Source organism: Coregonus clupeaformis, unplaced genomic scaffold, assembly GCF_020615455.1.
Source record: "Coregonus clupeaformis isolate EN_2021a unplaced genomic scaffold, ASM2061545v1 scaf0113, whole genome shotgun sequence".
In the NCBI taxonomy this organism is placed as follows: domain Eukaryota; kingdom Metazoa; phylum Chordata; class Actinopteri; order Salmoniformes; family Salmonidae; genus Coregonus; species Coregonus clupeaformis.
The window spans coordinates 173,905-192,696 of NW_025533568.1; the positions used below are offsets into that span (position 1 = coordinate 173,905).

General features: G+C 44.9%; 1 protein-coding gene and 1 long non-coding RNA gene across 2 annotated transcripts; one reads left to right on the forward strand and one right to left on the reverse strand.

Annotated features, from left to right (window-relative positions):
* Positions 1–10,185: 10,185 nt before the first annotated feature.
* Positions 10,186–17,123, reverse strand: LOC121587325. Its single transcript, XR_006004045.2, has 3 exons — positions 16,760–17,123; positions 11,258–11,350; positions 10,186–10,302 (listed from the first exon to the last, which is right to left on the reverse strand). It is a non-coding gene; the product is annotated as an uncharacterized LOC121587325 (long non-coding RNA).
* Positions 17,124–17,239: 116 nt separating this feature from the next.
* On the forward strand, positions 17,240–18,242 carry LOC123483451 (thyrotropin subunit beta-like). The gene is made up of 2 exons (XM_045213483.1): positions 17,240–17,522; positions 17,709–18,242. The coding sequence occupies exons 1-2, from the start codon at positions 17,367–17,369 to the stop codon at positions 18,000–18,002; spliced, it is 450 nt and encodes a 149-aa protein (XP_045069418.1). The 5' UTR covers positions 17,240–17,366; the 3' UTR covers positions 18,003–18,242.
* Positions 18,243–18,792: the final 550 nt, after the last annotated feature.

Consider the following 18,792-nt stretch of genomic DNA (forward strand, 5'->3'; position numbering starts at 1 on the left):
CAACTGTTTATTATCTGTCACTTTGTCCCTAGTTATATGTACATATCTACCTCAATTACCTTGTACACCTGCACATCGACTCAGTACTGGTGCCCAGTGTATATAGCCAAGTTATCGTTACTCATTATGTATTTACTATTACTTTTATCATTTCTCTATTTTCTTTCTCTCTGCATTGTTGGGAACGGCCTGTAAGGAAGCATTTCACTGTTAGTCTACACCTGTTGTTTACGAAGCATGTGAGGAATGAAATGTGATTGATTTGTTTTGATAGTATATTTCACACCATATAAAGTTGAATGCACCAATTTGTAAATCGCTCTGGATAAGAGCGTCTGCTAAATGACGTAAATGTAAATGTAATAAAGCATCACGCCCTCTCATGTCTTAATGCTTTACAGGGGAGCTCCAAACAGCACTCATCATCTCTTCATTTCAGACATGATTATAGATCCATAATATTAATAGTTCCTTGTTATGAATATTCTTGTTATGAATATTCTCCCGAGTGGCGCAGTGGTCTAAGGCACTGCATCACAGTGCTAGCTGTGCCACTAGAGATCCTGGTTCGAATCCAGGCTCTGTCGCAGCCGGCCGTGACCGGGAGACCCATGGGGCGGCGCACAATTGGCCCAGCGTCGTCCAGGGTAGGGGAGGGAATGGCCGGCAGGGATGTAGCTCAGTTGGTAGAGCATGGCGTTTGCAACGCCAGGGTTGTGGGTTCGATAAAATAATGTATGCACTCACTAACTGTAAGTCGCTCTGGATAAGAGCGTCTAATAAATGACTAAAATGTAAATGTAATTAATATCAGTGTAATAGGCTCCATGTCTGTCACTGGACCTAGGTTTTCCATCCAATTTGCGACAGATTTTCATTCGAATATTGTATGATCTGCATTAAACAATATGCACATTTTCCCACGAGAGATGTTTCCATCAATACAAGTTAAATGGATTTCCATAGCATCTTCAACTCTACTGATGGTTTAGTCAGAAAATACTGTTGCGCTATATAACAAACGTGCCCACTCAGGTCTTGGCACATGCGCTCTAGCCAAAAGCTCCTAGATACAGTGCGGGTAGGTTACCTGCATTAGGAGATTATTATGGAAAAGAGTGATATTTTTGTTATTTGTCAAACGGCAGCCAAGCATCGATCATCATGTCACCAGAATAAGATATTTACTGAAAGGAGCATCGAGCTCATCATGTGCACTGTCACCACCCTGTGAAGTTCATCATCATTCTTTAAATGTGTAGCCTAATGCTGTAAACTGCATGGTTTCCCCAGTCCTAGTGGGAGGACCACACAACATATCATCGAGTTACTCCAAGTTTACTTTGATATGATGGTTATTATATCAATATTTGCGCGTAAAGGCGTTTCCACCGCCATTTTTCGCATAATTAACTTTACCGACACAAAAAGATCCTAGCATGTCAAACAAACAAATTGTCTGTCGGCATTTATAAAATTGTACCAGCATATCCGGTTTCCAGCAGCCCGGTCGCGCTTTTTTCATGCGTCAGGTAATTCATCCGCATGAAATGGTTGAATGGAAACCTGGTTTGTATTGGATAAATGAAGTTGGTAAAAACTGTCAAAGCTACATTATACACTGCTGCCCTCTATAGGATATCAATGGAATAAACAGTGAATGAATTGCCGTCGTGATGAGAAGAAGAAAGATAATAAGAGTCATAGTAACCTCTACTACACTTCCTACAATCATATCACCTTTACCTTTAGCTGAGTCATAGTAACCTCTACTACACTTCCTACAATTATATCACCTTTACCTTTAGCTGAGTCATAGTAACCTCTACTACACTTCCTACAATCATATCACCTTTACCCTTAGCTGAGTCATAGTAACCTCTACTACACTTCCTACAATCATATCACCTTTACCTTTAGCTGAGTCATAGTAACCTCTACTACACTTCCTACAATCATATCACCTTTACCTTTAGCTGAGTCATAGTAACCTCTACTACAATTCCTACAATCATATCACCTTTACCTTTAGCTAAGTCATAATAACCTCTACTACACTTCCTACAATCATATCACCTTTACCTTTAACTGAGTCATAACCTCTACTACACTTCCTACAATCATATCACCTTTACCTTTAGCTGAGTCATAGTAACCTCTACTACATTTCCTACAATCATATCACCTTTACCTTTAGCTGAGTCATAGTAACCTCTACTACACTTCCTACAATCATATCACCTTTACCTTTAGCTGAGTCATAGTAACCTCTTCTACACTTCCTACAATCATATCACCTATACCTTTAGCTGAGTCATAGTAACCTCTACTACATTTCCTACAATCATATCACCTTTACCTTTACCTGAGTCATAGTAACCTCTACTACACTTCCTACAATCATATCACCTTTACCTTTAGCTGAGTCATAGTAACCTCTACTACACTTCCTACAATCATATCACCTTTACCTTTAGCTGAGTCATAGTAACCTCTACTACACTTCCTACAATCATATCACCTTTACCTTTAGCTGAGTCATAGTAACCTCTACTACACTTCCTACAATCATATCACCTTTACCTGATATATCACCTTGAGGTAGCTCAGTCATAGTAACCTCTACTACAATTCCTGAGTTTTCTGAAACACAACACTTCTACCTGATCTGGGATTCAGCATCAATCACCTCATATCAATAAACCCTCAAGTGGTCCACTAAAGTACCTGAGCCCTCACATCTGCTGATTGGTCAGTTGTTAGCTGATTAAGAAGCTGGCCAATCTGAAATGTCCTGATTAGCAAGTTCCCAGCATGCTTCACTTTAGTGTGTCTCATTTTGTTGTAAAACCGAAACAAACACAGACAATTGTACCTACTGTAGGTGGGGTTTGTCATAGATAATATATATCCCAGACCAGCTACAGTGTTTTCTATATTATTTAATTGTTATTTATTTATTCAGGGTAAACCAATGTAAAATAAAATACAGCATAACACAAACTTTAAGAAAAACGGTTACATTCCTCAGCTAGTAGGTCTTCAATCAACACTTTAAATAGCCCGAGCGGCACCAGAACATCCAATTGTAATGAGTTTTGAAATTGTGTTTTTCACAGTCAACCATTTCCCGTGTCCAGCACCCAAAGGACATCCAGCCAACTTGACACAACTGTAGGAAGCATTGGAATCAACATGGGCTAGCATCCCTGTGGAACGCTTTCGACACCTCGTAGAGTCCATGCCCTGACGACTTGAGGCTGCAGATGGTGTATCAATACACCCAGTCACTACAAAGATACAAGCGTCCTTCGTAACTCAGTTGCCGGAGAGGAAGGAAACCACTCAGGGATTTCACCATGAGGCTAATGGTGATGTTAAATCAGTTAGAGTTGAATGACTGTGATAGGAGAAAACTGAGGATGGATCAACAACATTGTAGTTACTCCACAATACTAACCTAATTGACAGAGTGAAAAGAAGGAACCCTGTACAGAATAAAAACATTCCAAAACATGCATCCTGTTTGTATCAAGGCACTAAAGTAATACTGCAAAAAAATTTGGCAAAACAATTAACTTTTTGTCCTGTATACAAGGTGTTATGTTTGGGGCAAATCCAATACAACACATTACTGAGTACCACTCTCCATATTTTCAAGCATAGTGGTGGCTGCATCATGTTATGGGTATTGCTTGTAACCATTAAGGACTGGGGAGTTTTTCAGGATAAAAAAGAAACGGAATGGAGCTAAGCACAGGCAAAACCCTAGAGGCAAACCTGGTTCAGTGTGCTTTCCACCGGACACAATATATTAATTCACCTTTCAGCAGGACAATAACCTAAAACACAAGTCCAAATCTACACTGGAGTTGCTTATCAAGAAGACAGTGGATGTTCCCGAGGGACCGAGTTACAGTTGAGTTAAATCTGCTTGAAAATCTATGGCAAGACCTGCAAATGGCTGTCTAACAATGATCAACAACCAATTTGACAGATCTTGATTATTATTATTTTTTGAATAATGGCCAAATGTCTCAGGGACTTACCCAGAAAGACTCACATCTGTAATCACTGCCAAAGGTGATTCTAACATGTATTGACTCAGTGGGTTGAATACTTATCCAATCAAGACATATTAGTGTTTTATTTTTCATTAATATTTTACAAATGTTAGTAATTTCTGTAGATTGTTCACAAAAAAATGACATTTAAATCCATTTTCAATCCCACTTTGTATCACAACTAAATGTGGAAAAAGTCAAAGGGTGTGAATACTTTCTCTAGGCACTTTGCAGTACAATGCATGCGAAAACATGCCTTTTGAATTTTGTCTAACATTAGTACTTGTAGCCAGGTCAAGGATCAAGGATCAAGGATCATCAATGTGGGGGTCATAGAGCAGAAGGGAGAGAGTGTTGGTGAGAGTCTCATCTCTCCACAGAGGGGTCATGTTAGTGTGTAGGCCAAACCATTCGGACGCTACAGACAGAAGTTGGCACATCAGCGTTACCAACTTCAGAGGAGTCCCCGTGGGGCTGGTGGGGGTCGTAGAGCAAAACGGAGAACACCATCGTGAGAGTCTACCATTTCCATAGAGTGGTCATAACCTTTTGGACGCTACAGACGTTTTTCGTGAGAAGACGCCAGGGTTGTGGGTTCGATTCCCACAGGGGGACAGTATAAAAAATAAATAAATAAATAATAAAAATAAAAATAATTATTTTTTTTAAATGTATGCACTCACTAACTGTAAGTCGCTCTGGATAAGGGCGTCTGCTAAATGACTAACATGTAAATGTAAATGTAAGATGCGGAAGGGCGACATGCAGTGGATTGAGACGCAGCCCATGCAAAAAAAACACATATCTCTTAAACTGACAGATTTTTATGGGGATATTTTCTATTATGTTGCTTAGATTGACACCACTGGTTCATCAACAGGCTCTTAAGACAGATACAAAGTTTAAACATTGGTCGCGTTCCCCTGCTCAGACGTTGCATACTTCCACCAATGGTTATGTGCCATGCCATCGACTGTGTCGTTGCACACCAGATTGCTATAATTTATGTGGTTAGCCGATACGTAAAATACTTATCCAGGCGTTGTGAGATCTGGCGTGCGTCAGCAACGCCTGGGCAGAGGAACACAGACTTTTTTCTAATGTTTGCAAGTATGGACCAGGAAGCGAAACATCCCACTCCCAAATGTTTATGTTTCATTGGAAGTCAATGAACTAAGCAGACTGATATCGCATTAAGCAGACAACAGTAAATAGCTTGAGTCGTTTATCTTAATAAATATCCACCATCTTTGGTAAGGAACCAACGGATTCAGCCTATTGCCGCGTTCACGTGCCAGTCGGAACTAGGAGATTGGGACATTTCCGAATTGCTAACTGGTTGTAGTTAATCACGTGCCTCGTTCAACGAATTAGCACATTGGAAATGTCAGAGCTTCCTAGCATGTGCAGGTGACATAGACCTCATCTCTCCTTCCTGTTGGGCCAGAAGCTCATTGTAGATGTCACATGCAGAGTACTAGTCACTCAACTAATCACATAGGGGAAGATCTGAGGCAGGAGCCAATCACTGCCCTTGCAGGGCATCACCTGATCAGGCAGTTATCGGAGCTTCCTAGTTCCGACGGGGAAGTTTCACTTGGAACGACCCTCCAAGACGGAATTAGAAGTGGGAAATGTTGTTGCCAGAGTTGATGTTTCACCACTGACATTTTACCTTTTCAACCAAAAGATAACAAATCTGTTTTAGACAGCTATAAATATGGATCATGTAGCTAGTTTGAACATTTGTCAATGTTAAGCAAGCTAGCTTTGTCCGACCAAAAAGCACATGAATGAAACAAAGTCGTATTTCCAATATCACAACTAGGAAACAGGAAGTTCCGATGAGCACGTGAATGCGACATAAGAATATGGACCAATGAGAGCTGTCTGCGGTCTTCACAGGAGAAACCAGAGCTGTCTGCGGCCTTCACAGGAGAAACCAGAGCTGTCTGCTGCCTTCACAGGAGAAACCAGAGCTGTCTGCGGCCTTCACAGGAGAAACCAGAGCTGTCTGCTGCCTTCACAGGAGAAACCAGAGCTGTCTGCGGTCTTCACAGGAGAAACCAGAGCTGTCTGCGGTCTTCACAGGAGAAACCAGAGCTGTCTGCGGTCTTCACAGGAGAAACCAGAGCTGTCTGCGGCCTTCACAGGAGAAACCAGAGCTGTCTGCGGTCTTCACAGGATAAACCAGAGCTGTCTGCGGTCTTCACAGGAGAAACCAGAGCTGTCTGCTGCCTTCACAGGAGAAACCAGAGCTGTCTGCGGTCTTCACAGGAGAAACCAGAGCTGTCTGCGGTCTTCACAGGAGAAACCAGAGCTGTCTGCGGTCTTCACAGGAGAAACCAGAGCTGTCTGCGGTCTTCACAGGAGAAACCAGAGCTGTCTGCGGTCTTCACAGGAGAAACCAGAGCTGTCTGCGGTCTTCACAGGAGAAACCAGAGCTGTCTGCGGTCTTCACAGGAGAAACCAGAGCTGTCTGCTGCCTTCACAGGAGAAACCAGCCAGCCTTTTAAGGGCCCTATTTAGTAGGAAAACTGGATCGTTGCGGATAGAAATACCACAAATAGCGTCGACGTGATTCCTTATTAAATAAATAATTCAAATACTGATCTACATTCTATACTAAAAAAATTGAAAATTATTTTATACTAACACAATTTCTCAGAGAAAGACATTTGGTTTACCAAGTAATAGTTTTTCCCTCAAAAACATGTCATAATTATTGTCACACCTGTTTTCAATACTCCAGCACTTGCAAGAATAACGACACAGAGCCTGTTTTCTAAAAATGATTTGAAACCAGAGCTGTCTGCGGTCTTCACAGGATAAACCAGAGCTGTCTGCGGTTTCACAGGAGAAACCAGAGCTGTCTGCTGCCTTCACAGGAGAAACCAGAGCTGTCTGCGGTCTTCACAGGAGAAACCAGAGCTGTCTGCGGTCTTCACAGGAGAAACCAGAGCTGTCTGCGGTCTTCACAGGAGAAACCAGAGCTGTCTGCGGTCTTCACAGGAGAAACCAGAGCTGTCTGCGGTCTTCACAGGAGAAACCAGAGCTGTCTGCGGTCTTCACAGGAGAAACCAGAGCTGTCTGCGGTCTTCACAGGAGAAACCAGAGCTGTCTGCTGCCTTCACAGGAGAAACCAGCCAGCCTTTTAAGGGCCCTATTTAGTAGGAAAACTGGATCGTTGCGGATAGAAATACCACAAATAGCGTCGACGTGATTCCTTATTAAATAAATAATTCAAATACTGATCTACATTCTATGCTAAAAAAATTGAAAATTATTTTATACTAACACAATTTCTCAGAGAAAGACATTTGGTTTACCAAGTAATAGTTTTTCCCTCAAAAACATGTCATAATTATTGTCACACCTGTTTTCAATACTCCAGCACTTGCAAGAATAACGACACAGAGCCTGTTTTCTAAAAATGATTTATGAGATTGGACAACACATTGGGAGGGATCTTAGACCATTCCTCCAGAATCTTTCCAGATCCTTGATATCCTTCGTCTGTGCTTATGGACTGCCCTCTTCGAATTCAAAGCACAGGTTTGTCGACACAAACCCCACACACACAAACCATGCTGTGAACTGTTGTCCAGAGGGCATGGCCAGATCAGAGCAGACCTCCAGAGTGGGGTCGTATTTCTCTCTGACCCAGATTTAGAGCCTCTTCTCTGGGTGTACAGTTACCCTGCTGTCTCTTGGAGCCCCCACCACCACCACCACCACCACACAGCATACTGGACACATGACACATGTAGCATGCGCCCACCAACCCACAACATGATTCAACTCCACACTGTGAAGCTACTGACATTGCTGCACAACCACAGAAGACCATCTGTGGGTCAGTGGCAACAGTACAGGTCTCACTGTATTATATCTCACAGTAGGATCTTATTTAGAGCCAGTTTGGTACAGCAGGAAATGTGAAAAGGTTATGTGGATTATAAAACATCTCAGAAATGTTCCATACTCACAAAAAGCTTATTTCTCTCAAATGTTGTGCACAAATTTGTTTGCATCCCTGTTAGTGAGCATTTTCCTTTGCCAAGATAATCCATCCACCTGACAGGGGTGGCATATCAAGAAGCTGATTAAACAGCATGATCATTACACAGGGGCACCTTGTGCTGGGGACAATAAAAGGCCAATCTAAAATGTGTGGTTTTGTCACACAACAACAATGCCACAGATGTCTCAAGTTTTGAGGGAGCATGTTATTGGCATGCTGACTGCAGGAATGTCCACCAGAGCTTTTGCCAGATCATTTATTGTTCATTTCTCTACCATAAGCCGACACTGTAGAACTTAATACTGTAATTTTGCTTTACAGTACTATTTTCCTAACTGTAAAGACATATTATAGCACCCTTGCTGTAAATTTATAGGGATGCTGTAATGTTTTACAGTAAGGAAAATAGTACTGTAAAGCAACATTTCAGTATTAAGCCGGCAACTCTGGTGCCAGGATAATGTTGTAAATTTACAGTGAAATTCTACATGAAATCTACAAGTAAGAAAAACAATACATGTGTATATTAAAAACGAATTAACAACAGAATTGACAACAGAAGTAACAATAGGTGAACACATACGTGACCAAATAAGAGAATCATTACTGTAAAAACTATAGTGTGTGCCTGTGCGTGTGCGCTGTGGGGGAGAGAGAGAGAGAGAGAGAGAGAGAGGGAGACGGAATAAAAAATTGGGATTGGGTACAATCCTAGATCTTCCGATTCAGAGCTCTGAGCTCCAACATGCAGGACTAAGAGAAATAAAACAATGAGAATGGTAATAAGAAACATAGAAATAGTACTATATACATAATAACAACTATAGATTTACATTTACATTGACATTTTAGTAATTTAGCAGACGCTCTTATCCAGAGCGACTTACAGTTAGTGAATACATATATATATATATATATATTTTTCATACTAGTCCCCCGTGGGAATCGAACCCACAACCCTGGCGTTGCAAACACCATGCTCTATCAACTGAGCTACATCCCTGCCGGCCATTCCCTCCCCTACCCTGGACAACGATGGGCCAATTGTGCGCCGCCCCATGGGTCTCCCGGTCGCGGCCGGCTGCGACAGAGCCTGGATTCGAACCAGGATCTCTAGTGGCACAGCTAGCACTGCGATGCAGTGCCCTAGACCACTGCGCCACTCAGGAGACTGATATAGTACTATATACATAATAACAACTATAGATATAGTACTATATACATAATAACAACTATAGAAATAGTACTATATACATAGTAACAACTATAGATATAGTACTATACATAATAACAACTATAGATATAGTACTATATACATAATAACAACTATAGATATAGTACTATATACATAATAACAACTATAGAAATAGTACTATATACATAGTAACAACTATAGATATAGTACTATATACATAATAACAACTATAGAAATAGTACTATATACATAATAACAACTATAGAAATAGTACTATATACATAATAACAACTATAGATATAGTACTATATACATAATACCAACTATAGATATAGTACTATATACATAATAACAACTATAGATATAGTACTATATACATAATAACAACTATAGCAGTGATTAATAAATACATGACCATTGGGGTGGACATTGACCATAGGGGGAGCAGCAGTCAGATTAAATGACCATTGACCAAAGTAAAAACATTATTTAAAAAATAAAACATATAATAATGTATACATACTGTATTAACACCTGCAGCAGTGATGAATGTCATTTGGGTTGGTGCAGAGTAAAGGTCAGTTGAGGCGGTGGGGGGGGGGGGGGTCCATAGGGGGAGCAGCCGGGATCCAGGAGAGAGAAGTCAGTTGAGGCAGTGGGGGGGTGTCCATAGGGGGAGCAGCAGGGATCCAGGAGAGAGAAGTCAGTTGAGGCAGTGGGGGGGTCCATAGGGGGAGCAGCCGGGATCCAGGAGAGAGAAGTCAGTTGAGGCGGTGGGGGGGTGTCCATAGGGGGAGCAGCCGGGATCCAGGAGAGAGAAGTCAGTTGAGGCGGTGGGGGGGGTGTCCATAGGGGGAGCAGCCGGGATCCAGGAGAGAGAAGTCAGTTGAGGCGGTGGGGGGGTGTCCATAGGGGGAGCAGCCAGGATCCAGGAGAGAGAAGTCAACGCAGCATCAGGTGTTCCTCATGGGGTTCAGTAACAATCCTCCTCAGTTCTGATTGGTCAGCTCTTCTCGCCCCTAGGACAAGCATAGAAAGGGAAAGAATAGAATGAGAGACAGAGAGCACCAGGGCTGTTACTCTGGGGGTTAAACGACAGGGGACAAGGGACATATCAAGCTGGTGTCCAGAGAGCACCAGGGCTGTTACTCTGGGGGTTAAACGACAGGGGACAAGGGACATATCAAGCTGGTGTCCAGAGAGCACCAGGGCTGTTACTCTGGGGGTAAAAAGACAGGGGACAAGGGACATATCAAGCTGGTGTCCAGAGAGCACCAGGGCTGTTACTCTGGGGGTTAAAAGACAGGGGACAAGGGACATATCAAGCTGGTGTCCAGAGAGCACCAGGGCTGTTACTCTGGGGTTAAACGACAGGGGACAAGGGACATATCAAGCTGGTGTCCAGAGAGCACCAGGGCTGTTACTCTGGGGGTAAAAAGACAGGGGACAAGGGACATATCAAGCTGGTGTCCAGAGAGCACCAGGGCTGTTACTCTGTGGGTTAAAAGACAGGGGACAAGGGACATATCAAGCTGGTGTCCAGAGAGCACCAGGGCTGTTACTCTGGGGGTTAAACGACAGGGGACAAGGGACATATCAAGCTGGTGTCCAGAGAGCACCAGGGCTGTTACTCTGGGGGTTAAACGACAGGGGACAAGGGACATATCAAGCTGGTGTCCAGAGAGCACCAGGGCTGTTACTCTGTGGGTTAAACGACAGGGGACAAGGGACATATCAAGCTGGTGTCCAGAGAGCACCAGGGCTGTTACTCTGGGGGTAAAAAGACAGGGGACAAGGGACATATCAAGCTGGTGTCCAGAGAGCACCAGGGCTGTTACTCTGGGGGTTAAACGACAGGGGACAAGGGACATATCAAGCTGGTGTCCAGAGAGCACCAGGGCTGTTACTCTGGGGGTTAAAAGACAGGGGACAAGGGACATATCAAGCTGGTGTCCTGTGTTTATGCATACTTACCTCACTAGAGGTCAACCAGCTGGCTTCCTCTGGGTCACCTTGTCATGCACTTTGTCCCATCTTCAGGATTCATCATCTTGGGTTGATTGGAACCTACAGCAAATATCCAATATCGTTTATGAAATCAATTGAGGCATTGAACAAATACAAATAAGACATCTAGATACACCTACTGTACTTAAAATCCTAGCAAACTAACACAACATTGCTATCGCCTACACAATATCACAGATTATTTTCCCAGACTCACGTGTTCCTTTCTAGCTGTGCCACCAAATGTTTGCATACTACTGGTAACGTGAACAGGTTTAGCTAATACTGTAACAACGGTTTTTTAAATTAAACAACTGGTTCGCGGGAGAGGCTTATTGGACAATCCTGGCCTACAAAACAATGATTTATGTCGCGCAGATGAGATCCAAGTGAACCGAATCAAACAGGGTTGTGACAGCTAAGGAGGACACTCTGTCCCAGTGTTTTTGCCATTCATGCTCTCTCCATTGAGTAGAATATACAGTTGAAGTCGGAAGTTTACATACACCTTAGCCAAATACATTTAAACTCAGTTTTTCACAATTCCTGACATTTAATCCTAGTAAAAATTCCCTGTCTTAGGTCAGTTAGGATCACCACTTTATTTTAAGAATGTGAAATGTCAGAATAATAGTAGAGAGAATGATTTATTTCAGCTTTTATTTCTTTCATCACATTCCCAGTGGGTCAGAAGTTTACATACACTCAATTAGTATTTGGTAGCATTGCCTTTAAATTGTTTAACTTGGGTCAAGCGTTTGGGTAGCCTTCCACAAGCTTCCCACAATAAGTTGGGTGAATTTTGGCCCATTCCTCCTGACAGAGCTGGTGTAACTGAGTCAGGTTTGTAGGCCTCCTTGCTCGCACACACTTTTTCAGTTCTGCCCACAAATGTTCTATAGGATTGAGGTCAGGGCTTTGTGATGGCCACTCCAATGTCCTTAAGGCATTTTGCCACAATTTTGGAAGTATGCTTGGGGTCATTGTCCATTTGGAAGACCCATTTGCGACCAAGCTTTAACTTCCTGACTGATGTCTTGAGATGTTGCTTCAATATATCCACATAATGTTCCTTCCTCATGATGCCATCTATTTTGTGAAGTGCACCAGTCCCTCCTGCAGCAAAGCACCCCCACAGCATGATGCTGCCACCCCCCTCGCTTCACGGTTGGGATGGTGTTCTTCGACTTGCAAGCAACCCCCTTTTTCCTCCAAACATAACGATGGTCATTATGGCCAAACAGTTCTATTTTTGTTTCATCAGACCAGAGGACATTTCTCCAAAATGTACGATCTTTGTCCCCATGTGCAGTTGTAAACCGTAGTCTGGCTTTTTTAATGGCGGTTTTGGAGCAGTGACTTCTTCCTTGCTGAGCGGCCTTTCAGGTTATGCCGATATAGGACTCGTTTTACTGTGGATATAGATACTTTTGTACCGGTTTCCTCCAGCATCTTCACAAGGTCCTTTGCTGTTGTTCTGGGATTGATTTGCACTTTTCGCACCAAACTACGTTCATCTCTAGGAGACAGAACGTGTCTCCTTCCTGAGCGGTATGACGGCTGCGTGGTCCCATGGTGTTTATACTTGCGTACTATTGTTTGTACAGATTAACGTGGTACCTTCAGGCATTTGGAAATTGCTCCCAAGGATGAACCAGACTTGTGGAGGTCTACCATTTTTTTTCTGAGGTCTTGCCTGATTTCTTTTGATTTTCCCATGATGTCAAGCAAAGAGGCACTGAGTTTGAAGGTAGGCCTTGAAATACATCCACAGGTACACCTCCAATTCACTCAAATTATGTCAATTAGCCTATCAGAAGCTTCTAAAGCTATGACAGCATTTTCTGGAATTTTCCAAGCTGTTTAAAGGCACAGTCAACTTAGTGTATGTAAACTTCTGACCCACTGGAATTGTGATTCAGTGAATTATAAGTGAAATAATCTGTCTGTAAACAATTGTTGGAAAAATTACTTGTGTCATGCACAAAGTCGATGTCCTAACCGACTTGTCAAAACTATAGTTTGTTAACAAGAAATTTGTGGAGTGGTTGAAAAACAAGTTTTAATGACTCCAACCTAAGTGTATGTAAACTTCTGACTTCAACTGTATTCAACTTCAACACCATAACACCGTGTGTGCATGGCTGGGAGGTCACATGGCGGCAGCCGCGATAAGGACTAGTGGGGAATCCTGGGAGATTTAAGGGATTAGGTAGCGAGATAGTCGAGCCCGGCCCCCCCTCTCTCTCAGGTGGAAGAGGAACATGTGAGACTTTACCATTACCTACAGACTGACTGGTGCTAACACACTAACCCTACTGACTGGCTGGTCCTAACACACTAACCCTGCTGACAGACTGGTCCAAACACACTAACCCTGCTGACTGACTGGTCCAAACACACTAACCCTGCTGACTGACTGGTCCAAACACACTAACCCTGCTGACTGACTGGTCCTAACACACTAACCCTGCTGACTGACTGGTCCTAAAACACTAACCCTGCTGACTGACTGGTCCTCCTAATACACTAACCCTGCTGACTGACTGGTCCTCCTAACACACTAACCCTGCTGACTGACTGGTCCTAACACACTAACCCTGCTGACTGACTGGTCCTCCTAACACACTAACCCTGCTGACTGACTGGTCCTCCTAACACACTAACCCTGCTGACTGACTGGTCCTAACACACTAACCCTGCTGACTGACTGGTCCTCCTAACACACTAACCCTGCTGACTGACTGGTCCAAACACACTAACCCTGCTGACTGACTGGTCCTCCTAACACACTAACCCTGCTGACTGACTGGTCCTAAAACACTAACCCTGCTGACTGACTGGTCCTCCTAACACACTAACCCTACTGACTGACTGGTCCTCCTAACACACTAACCCTGCTGACTGACTGGTCCAAACACACTAACCCTGCTGACTGACTGGTCCTCCTAACACACTAACCCTGCTGACTGACTGGTCCAAACACACTAACCCTGCTGACTGACTGGTCCTCCTAACACACTAACCCTGCTGACTGACTGGTCCAAACACACTAACCCTACTGACTGGCTGGTCCTAAAACACTAACCCCTGCTGACAGACTGGTCCAAACACACTAACCCTGCTGACTGACTGGTCCAAACACACTAACCCTGCTGACTGACTGGTCCTCCTAACACACTAACCCTACTGACTGACTGGTCCTCCTAACACACTAACCCTGCTGACTGACTGGTCCTCCTAACACACTAACCCTACTGACTGACTGGTCCTCCTAACACACTAACCCTGCTGACAGACTGGTCCAAACACACTAACCCTGCTGACTGACTGGTCCAAACACACTAACCCTGCTGACTGACTGGTCCTCCTAACACACTAACCCTACTGACTGGCTGGTCCTAAAACACTAACCCCTGCTGACAGACTGGTCCAAACACACTAACCCTACTGACTGACTGGTCCTAACACACTAACCCTGCTGACAGACTGGTCCTCCTAACACACTAACCCTGCTGACTGACTGGTCCTCCAAACACACTAACCCTGCTGACTGACTGGTCCTCCTAACACACTAACCCTGCTGACTGACTGGTCCAAACACACTAACCCTGCTGACTGACTGGTCCTCCAAACACACTAACCCTGCTGACTGACTGGTCCTCCTAACACACTAACCCTGCTGACTGACTGGTCCTAACACACTAACCCTGCTGACTGACTGGTCCTCCTAACACACTAACCCTGCTGACTGACTGGTCCTAACACACTAACCCTGCTGACTGACTGGTCCTCCTAACACACTAACCCTGCTGACTGACTGGTCCTCCTAACACACTAACCCTGCTGACTGACTGGTCCTCCTAACACACTAACCCTGCTGACTGACTGGTCCTCCTAATACACTAACCCTGCTGACTGACTGGTCCTAACAAACTAACCCTGCTGACTGACTGGTCCTCCTAATACACTAACCCTACTGACTGACTGGTCCTAACACACTAACCCTACTGACTGACTGGTCCTAACACACTAACCCTACTGACTGACTGGTCCTCCTAACACACTAACCCTGCTGACTGACTGGTCCTAACAAACTAACCCTGCTGACTGACTGGTCCTAACACACTAACCCTACTGACTGACTGGTCCTAACAAACTAACCCTGCTGACTGACTGGTCCTCCTAACACACTAACCCTACTGACTGACTGGTCCTAACACACTAACCCTGCTGACTGACTGGTCCTCCTAACACACTAACCCTGCTGACTGACTGGTCCTCCTAACACACTAACCCTGCTGACTGACTGGTCCTAAAACACTAACCCTGCTGACTGACTGGTCCTAACACACTAACCCTGCTGACTGACTGGTCCTCCTAACACACTAACCCTGCTGACTGACTGGTCCTCCTAACACACTAACCCTGCTGACTGACTGGTCCTAACACACTAACCCTGCTGACTGACTGGTCCTAAAACACTAACCCTGCTGACTGACTGGTCCTCCTAACACACTAACCCTGCTGACTGACTGGTCCTATCAAACTAACCCTGCTGACAGACTGGTGCTAAAACACTAACCAGCTATGTTTTAGTTAAAATAACAAACCGAGTGTTTCCAGTATACAGTATTCAGCTGCGCACTGATGAGTCATTACACTACACCACTTAACACACCAACCACCACACTGCTGAGTCCTTACCTACCACACTGCTGAGTCCTTACCCACCACACTGCTGAGTCCTTACCTACCACACTGCTGAGTCCTTACCTACCACGCTGCTGAGTCCTTACCCACCACACTGCTGAGTCCTTACCTACCACACTGCTGAGTCCTTACCTACCACACTGCTGAGTCCTTACCCACCACACTGCTGAGTCCTTACCCACCACACTGCTGAGTCCTTACCTACCACACTGCTGAGTCCTTACCCACCACACTGCTGAGTCCTTACCTACCACACTGCTGAGTCCTTACCCACCACACTGCTGAGTCCTTACCCACCACACTGCTGAGTCCTTACCTACCACACTGCTGAGTCCTCACCTACCACACTGCTGAGTCCTCACCTACCACACTGCTGAGTCCTTACCTACCACACTGCTGAGTCCTCACCTACCACACTGCTGAGTCCTTACCTACCACACTGCTGAGTCCTCACCTACCACACTGCTGAGTCCTTACCTACCACACTGCTGAGTCCTTACCTACCACACTGCTGAGTCCTTACCTAACAACAATGTCCCCCACCACCACACTGCTGAGTCCTTACCTAACAACAATGTCCCCCACCACCACACTGCTGAGTCCTTACCTACCACACTGCTGAGTCCTTACCTAACAACAATGTCCCCCACCACCACACTGCTGAGTCCTTACCTAACAACAATGTCCCCCACCACCACACTGCTGAGTCCTTACCTAACAACAATGTCCCCCACCACCACACTGCTGAGTCCTTACCTAACAACAATGTAACGACCTAGTCACTCCCCCTCAGGGATTGCGTCTGAGTGTTATGTCGACCCCCGGCACGCATGCATAAACACACACACTGTGTGAGCACGTTGTCTGTGTGCAGAGCAGGTGGATGTGTCTGGGACGGCGGTGAGAGAAGCGGACCCTTCCGGCTGTCTGCTGGGGCTGATAACACACCCAGAAGATCAGGGTGGATTCAGGAGGATTAGAGGGAGGGAGGGACCGGCCCCTACCAGACACTACAAGACCCTTTCAGGACCCTGACAGAGCCACTCAGAGATCATCCACTGAGGAGAGAGGGAGAGAGCACACAAACGCTTGGACAGAAAGAGGAGAGAAGAGAGTTCCCCATCAGCTGCAGAGAGAGAGAGAGAGAGAGAGAGAGAGAGAGAGAGAGAGAGAGAGAGAGAGAGAGAGAGAGAGAGAGAGAGAGAGAGAGAGAGAGAGAGAGAGAGAGAGAGAGAGAGAGAGAGAGAGAGAGAGAGAGAGAGAGAGAGAGAGAGAGAGAGAGAGATGTTAGAGTCAATTCATATTGGAAAAACGCGTGACGACTGAATACCTTCTGCTGTATGTGTACGTGTTGTGTCCCACTATGTGTGTGTTGACGTGGGTTCTGCTGTTTGTGTGGCTGGGTGGAGGGGTGTGTGTGTGTATGATGGAAAATTACACCCTGCTCATAGAGAAGAGAGGCTGTACACAGTGTATCGCTGTCAACACCACCATCTGCAGTGGCTTCTGCCACACACAGGTTAGATACCTTAATATTCCTTCATAGCTTCATTTCTGCCTTCCTTCCTTCCTATCAAAGTATTCAAACAGGACCTGTTGGTGATAGCAGAGTGAGATGTGCTGAGGCTAGGTAGAAGAGGGTGAGACGTGGGATTAGTCTCTCTCTTGACCCCTTTTCCCTGATCTCTAACCCCTTCTGTGTCAGGACACCAACGTGAAGGGCCGTGTGGGTAAGAGTTACCTGATCCAGCGTGGCTGCATGCCCCACTCCCTGGTCTACCATCCTGCCCGCGTGCCAGGCTGCCCGCTGCATGTCAGCAACGTGCTCTACTACCCAGAGTCCCGCCGCTGCCACTGCACCCGCTGTGACGGACACGCCCACCGCTGTGTCCACATGACCCAGGCCACACCAACCCCCTGCACCAGGAAGAGCCCTGACCCCCACAGGACCGGCAGGACACACCCACCTGTCAAGAAACGCAGCGACCAGGAAACCTGACCGACTGCCCAACTGACCATCCCTCACAGCGACGCCTCCACCTGAGAACCCTTGCCAGACGGACAACCTATAGTCCTTAGTTACCACCTTACCTGGGCACCTGACTATCCACCTGACCAGCACCATCACCAGTCTGAGAAGAGACAGCCCATAGCCCTCTGTTTCAAATAATAGACTATAGAAGTGATTGAGCACCAGAACTCTGTCTATAGGACCAGGCATCAAGGAATTTGCAGCAGAACCCCCCCCACCCCCGACTCTGTGATACTGTATGGGCACGACTCCAAACACACACAGAAAAGCGCTCAGGAATTGTTCAAGAAGAGATGCTGGACTGTTCTGGAGTGGCCTGCGAAGAGTCCAGATCTGAATCACATCCAGAACGTATGGCGAGATGTGGAAACAGCAGTTGCTGGCGGGCAACCCCTCAAACATCGAATAATTAGAGCAGTTTGATGCTGAAACGTGAACCAAATTGGCAGTGGAAACTTAAGTTTATAAAAATAAAATTGCTTCTGCAATGTTGAAAATCCAAAAGTTTTATTTAACTGTCAATTTATTTTAGAAGAAACAGGGAATTATTTAGGAAAAGTACAATATATTTGTCCGCATCTGTATATGTCTATAAGTTGTAGAATCTGTGTGAAAGTCCTTTAATATGATAACAGTGAGTGAAAGTCCTTTAATATAATTACAGTCGGTGTTGATCATACTAAGACCAGTTAAATCATGATGTTTTTGAGGGAGGGGGTTGAATACAATGTGAGTATGTGGGGAATTGTAAAGCGAT